At 31.3% G+C, this 6,929-nt stretch overlaps 1 protein-coding gene across 1 annotated transcript; it reads right to left on the reverse strand.

The window, feature by feature from the left end:
• Window positions 1–1,867: 1,867 nt before the first annotated feature.
• Window positions 1,868–3,235, reverse strand: LOC11434482 (E3 ubiquitin-protein ligase ATL4). Its single transcript, XM_003626750.4, has one exon. It carries the CDS (start codon window positions 3,068–3,070, stop codon window positions 2,120–2,122), a length of 951 nt encoding a protein of 316 aa, XP_003626798.1. The 5' UTR covers window positions 3,071–3,235; the 3' UTR covers window positions 1,868–2,119.
• Between the last annotated feature and the right edge of the window lie 3,694 nt (window positions 3,236–6,929).

Here is a 6,929-nt window from a genome sequence, read left to right on the forward strand (position 1 = left end):
GTTTTTTTTCCTTTTAAGTATTAGAAAACGAATTAACAATAGTAACGATCCTTTAAATTAATAAAAGTATATAATATCTAGCCAACTAACAAACGAAACAATGTACATGTAAGCAAAACAAAAACAAACTTTTTTTTTTATTGTATTTTTATGATACAACAACAAACTCTCTTCTGTTTTTTGTCAAAAATAAAAACAAAATCTCTTCTTATTCATTAATTTTTCTCCAGAAAATGAATAAATTGAAGAAAACAGTTTCAACATGACCAGCTATAGAGATGGAAATAGGTCAGGCCGGCCTACAGAGCCTACGGTCTAATCTACGACAGGTCAGGTTAGGCCAAATTTTTTTTCTTAAATAGAGAAGGTCTAAGCTCTTTTAGAAGCATATGTAACTTAAAAGATCAGGCCATAGGCCATTCAAAAAGCTTCTTAGATCTGTTAGGCTGACCTATTTAAGTAAATTTAATAATATTATTTATTATTATATTATATTTTATACTTTAAATTAAAATAAAAATTTGTTAAATTTACAGTAATTTAAGCTTATTAGTATACATTAATTTTTTGCATATTTAAATGTACTATTACAAACTATAATTGAAATATGATACAATATATAGTCAAATTCTTTAAAAACTCATGTTGATTATGAAAAGAGAGTTTAATCTAATTGATCTATTAAATCGCTAGTCTATTTAAACTTCGATCACATTGCTTATTTAAAGATGTTCATATGAAATATGATTTTAAACATGCTAACAGGTCGTATTAAGCTTTCGAAAGACCAGACTTAGGTCTAAAAAGTAAGTCTATAACAGGTCGCATGTCAGACTTAGACCGAAAAAGGAATTTACAAACCAGACTTAAGTCTTACAAAACCTAACTCGATCTAACCTTTTTTCATCAATGTCCAGCTATATAGCAAAAAAAAGTCTCTACATCACGTTATATGTGATCATAAATAACTTGTGTCCCTTACATTTACTATAAACATTAATAATCGTCACAAAAGACTTCAAATTGAGGCAGAAGTAGGACCTTTATCATTAAAAAGGTTGGTAATACAACAATAAATGAGTTACGTACCATTAATTGAATTCCATACGTTCTTCACTCACCTACATGAAACCCCTACACCATACTTTACTCGTATTTATATCATCCTCGAAAAATAGCATAAATCACCGAACATAGCTTTAATTTAATAAAAGAAAAATATCACCGAACAAAGCATGTCCTTTCTTTCTTTTCTCTTTCAAAGCCAAAGATTTTTACTAATGTCACTATAATAAGGTAAGTATATATAGTTTCATTCGTGGTCCATACAACACATTTCCTCTAAAATCCAAAAATACCCTTTATAGAACTAGTATGCCAATATTCTAACAAGTTAAAGGAACTCAGATTTTGGTTCCTACTTTTTTGGGTGTATGAAAAATTAACAGGTTAACAACAAACATTCAGACAAATCAACTTTGGACACGTGTTTATTTTCACCTAAATATTTTTTTCTTTCAATAGTTAGTAGCAATAACATTTTGAGTTTAACAAACAAAAACTCATTTGGTGGCATTACACAAATATTATGTGGTACTAGCATTACACAAATATTAATTTATCCGTTCAGATACATCGATTATTTAACTAATTTAAAAAATGAAAAGTTACTTATAAATGTATTGGATGTTACATCTTTTAAAGAAAAATTTTATCATCGAGTATGATAGAATCTAGTTTGAAGTAGAGATTTCTAGTAAAAAAACATAATCATGGTGTATTATAATTGGCAAGAAAGAATACAAACTACTACTAAAAACAACCCCATAATATTTTTGTATAGAGAGAAAAAAAAAATTATCCATAATTGGTGCGTCTTTTTACAAGATCCAATATTATAATTCCTTGTATCTTTTCATCTAATTAACATTCCTAAAAATATTCATGATCTAAATCCCAAAATCACCATACCTCTACTCATTTGCATTAATTTTGTTCTAAAGCCTCAAAGGAAAATCAAAAGTGAAGCCAAATAACATAGTAGCAAATGTTTACAAAGATTAAAAATAAAAAAATTATATCGAAATTTATAAACCTAAATGTTAATGTACTTTACCAATCATACCCCTGAAAGCCACCGAAACATTTCACTAATCTCTTCACCAATTCTGTTACCTTCAACGTCATAATCAACCGGTTCAATTCTGCGACTACTTCCACCTCCGGCGAAGAATCTTCCAGAACTCCGAAACGACGCCGTTCGCGATGAAATCGAAGCCGATAGTCTGTCCACGTAATCCTTCAACCAATGTCCACTTCCAGCAACTTCACCAGCGATAGTATTTTCATGTGTCATAGATGAATCCTCCGATACCGGAATGTGAATGTCTTTCTGATCGGAAACACTTCTCCGGTGATCTTGCGTAAACGAAACCTCCGAAGGCTCAACTACATAATACTCAAACGATCCAATCGAATAAGACCTTGAATCGCCACCGGTAGTAACGGCGTCGGGATTGGGAAGATTGTTTCCACGGCGGCTTATATTTCCGATATCAACTCGGAAACTGTCTGAAGAAGTTGATCGGAGAATTTTTGCGAGATCAGAATCGGAAGGGAGAATGCTGGCGCGACATAACGGACATGAAAGATTTGAACGGAGCCATGTGTCAATGCATTCAGCATGGAAAGCGTGGCAACAGAGAGGAAGAGAACGGAGGAGGTCGGAGTTACGGAACTTTGATAAACAGACAGCGCAGTCAGCGGCGGTGACGGCGGAGGAACGACGGGAGATGGATGAGAATGTGAAGAGAGGGAGTGAGTCGATGACGGAGGGAGGTGTTGTTTCTGGAGAGATACGACGGCTGTGAGTGTGAGGAGGAGGTTCGGTGGTTGTTGGAGATGGATTACGGCGGAGACGGTGACAGTTGAGGTGGCGGAGGAGGAAGCAGATTAGAAGAGAAACGATGACGGTGACGGCGAGGATTGTTATAATGATGAGAATGCTAGGGCTTATGTTTTGTAACGGAGATGAACGGTGTGGTGACGGTGGTGTAAATGTAGTATCCATAACGACGACGTTTTTGTGAAGAGAAGGTCTAGAGTATTAAAGAGAGAGAGAGAGAGAAAGGTGAAAAAGTTGTTGATGTGTTGTTGTTGTTGTGCATGAAAATGTTTTAAGTGTAATTTTGTTTTGGTTTGAGAAAATAGGATAGGAGAGGGAGAGGGCACGTGAGTGGCATGTGAGGAATTGGGTACATGAATTGAATGTTAATGGATGGAGTTGGGGAAATGGAATTTATTTGATTGAATGTACAGAAGTAAATGCGTTCAGGTTTTTTGTGTAAGAAAGAGAGATACACTGTTCACTTTTTTTTTGCTGTTCACATTAGTATGCATCTCTTTCTTGGTGTGTGGTTGATACTCCTTCCCTATACTCTTCACGTTAAAATGTCTCTTGTTCTGTGAGCTTAACTCATCTGATAAAAAATAATACATGATATATGGGGGTTGGAGTTTAAATTTTCTATGAGATTGAACATTTTCAAAAGACAAATCACGAGAGTACACATAAAACTCAAAGTAAGAATACTCATAAGCACCATGATGTGTACAAGATTGGGTTTTACCCTTGTTATAATGTTTTGCTCATATAAATGAATCCATGTTCATTATTTTGGGTCAAATTAAATTAAAAGCATGAATTAAGCGATCAATTCATTCAAAGTACTTATCCACCGTATATTCTTTTTTATATTTTCTAGCTAAGATTTTAATTTAATATTGATTATCGATGAAGTTAATTAAACCAAACGATTACAGTTGACGAACTACTAAGAAAAGTTTCTGCAGGAGAAAAAAAAAATGATATTTGAGTGACAAAATTGATAAATAAGAATAAGAGGATGATGTTTTAGTCAGAAGTAGGAAAATACCACCGCACTCAAAGAATACTTATAACTTTTTTTATTACAAGAAACTTAATTCATTCATTTTATTTAAAATAAGAGTAAAGATATAAGATGAAATTTAAACAAAAATACGAAAATCATCATGACTTGGAGTTATCCTAGCTAAACTCTGAGTTTCTTCATTGATTTTGTCTTCTAATAAATCTGGCATCAGAGGTTGCTAAATCAGAAGAAAGTATGCGCCGACAAACATTAATAATTGATGAAAATCTAAGACACTGAATGTATGATCATATATACTGTGTACCAACATCTTTGAGTTCATCTCAAAATCCACATTGGTTAGCTGAAGATCATATATCCATTGAAGAGCATATACTTGTTTGAGTGTCTCTCCTAAATCAACATCAAGTAACAATGATAATCACTCTCTTTAAGCCAACACAAAACGATCCTCATCATCCTGAATGCACATACCAAGACCAACTTTGTTTAACGCATGAGAGAAAGAGCATCCACATTACATTTATAGCGACCTGCATTTGGTTTGTGTCAAGCATCCGTCTCAGGTTGATGAGTCCGATTAAGAACGTGGGTCTTGATAAGTTTGACATTGACTCAACTATTTAAAAGAGTGTTCGTCAGTTCACAAATCATTAAAACAAATTCAATGATATTGTTCCAAACCTTATTATTTCAGTGCTTCCAAATACTTCACAAAATCACCCCAAAAATTTGCTTTTGTTGGTCGGCCATCTAGATATTGGAAAAAAGCAAACTCAACCAAAGCAAAACTAACAGTAAGATTAATAAGAGCAAGAAGGGAGGGCCAAATACCATTACGCAGTAAGCAACACTTTTGTCGCATTCAAAGAAAAATTATTTACATTTATCTCATTTTAAAAACAGACTTGAATTTTCAATCTTTAAAATTAAAATATGTCCTTTTATTATTAGATCAACTCATTGGAGCTATATTTTGATAGAATTAAAATATAAAGTCACTTATATATCAAATTATAATAATTTAATGTTTGGATTATTTAAAAAAAAAAAATCCTAACAAGAGAAAAAACATATGATTATAATAGTTACTTTTTATTTTGACAGAATATTTGTTATAATTACTTCCATGTCTATATATATGTACAGCAACAGTTTAAAGTATAAACGTAGGTAATGGTAAATTCAGGAAAAATGTCGCTTTACGCTTTTCATATAGAGTAGTAGTTTCACTTTTGTTAAGAAAAATCATATGATTCGTATAAACTAAATTTAGTACTAAATAGAAGTAACAATCTTTATGAGTGGAATAATGTTCACTCTTTCAAATCCTACATGCCGATATAATTGTTGTAGTAATACTATGAATTATGCTTCATTCATTTATTTACTGATTAAAAATTAAAACTATAAGGAAAAAAACAAAAACTTGATAGTCTTTAATCATTCAAATTTTACTATAAATCAATATGATGGCAGTGGCACATTCAACTATGTATAGATATGAAATTTGACTCATGAACCATGCTTGGTTATATTCAGAAACAAATGAAATGGCTGGAGACAGCTTTTGGAATCAAATTGGTAAAAAAAGAACACGAAATAGCTTTTAGAGGGGTACCCTTAATTAACTAACAAGGGAGGAATTTCTTTAAAGAATGAAAAGTCAAATTAACAAGATTGGGAAAAGTTTAAGCCAACATCATCCTCAGATCGTGCAATGATGTGATAACTTCAAGATGATTCCAATCATTATGTATATTTTAGGAATATCACTTTAGTCAAAAAAAAATTAATTCAAAATGAATGTCATTTACATTTTCAATACAATTTTAATTTTTTTTTTTTTCAACTTTTCACTCACACAATTTTTAATGCAACTTTAATTTTGTCTTTTTCTTATAAAGTAAGGGCAGTTTAATAAAAGCGTTATATCAAATGATTATTTCATTCCATTTCTTAATCTATGTGTCAAAGCCTAAAGCGACACTCATTTTAAAACTGAGGGAGTACTATATAATTTTAGTCCTTAAATGTATCAAGATCGCAAATAAATCTCATTTCAAATGTCCTTTCTTTAGGATCTGAAATGCTTGAAATGTCTTCTTTTTTTTAGTTTTATGGAGTAAACTTATTAACGAAAAATACACTTAAATTAATAAAAGACATAAGTGTATTTTTCGCTAAAAAGATACAAAAATATAGGTATGAAATTTTGATACATCTAAAAACTATAACGATAACGACTCACACATTCAGCTACTATGATTGATTATCCAAAGTTGAATTGAAGTATATCCTTATGATGCACATATCATATAAATAATAGTATACTATATGCTAATAGAATTAAACAGAATGGTACAGGTGTTTGGAAACGTGCTAAACCCAAGAAACAAGGCAACAAATACATTCCATAATAATTCTATAATGCAACCATAATGTGACATTATCTCTAGTTGTTCAATTATTAATTGGATGATGCTACCTTGGATTTCATGTAATGTTTCTTACTATTCAGAATATATTATTCACATTCTTCTCTGCACAACATCATGAAAGCGTGCATTCAGCAACAAAAAACAAATATTTAGCAAAAAAACACAAAGAGAGCGTGCTTCATTCTTTTTATAGCACTATGGTCTTGCTTTCCTCATAATCTTGGCATGCTCTATAAACTATGAGTTTTCTGGTTCAGATTAAGTACAAATAGGTACTATTGAAAAATGATTTTGACACAACTAGTTTTGTGCAAGTGATTTTAGATAAAAATGAGTTGAATATAAGAGTAAGTTAAATAATTCTGAGTGCACAAACCATTTTTAAAATCAAATGCAGATCATAATTTCAAGTTAAAATCAATTTCTGAAACAAAATTAATTTTACTCAAAAAGTTTAACATATTAAAATCAATTATACGGATTTACGATCAATTTTGATATTTCCAAGAATGAAACCAAATATACATTATACATTATGAGTGTGATATTGCAAGAGTTTAGTTACTACTACATT

This window comes from Medicago truncatula, chromosome 8 (assembly GCF_003473485.1).
Source record: "Medicago truncatula cultivar Jemalong A17 chromosome 8, MtrunA17r5.0-ANR, whole genome shotgun sequence".
Classification (NCBI taxonomy): domain Eukaryota; kingdom Viridiplantae; phylum Streptophyta; class Magnoliopsida; order Fabales; family Fabaceae; genus Medicago; species Medicago truncatula.

Excerpts from the sequence above, each read along its gene's own strand:
- LOC11434482 (XM_003626750.4), bottom strand. The coding sequence starts at position 3,070 with ATGGATACTACATTTACACCACCGTCACCACACCGTTCATCTCCGTTA.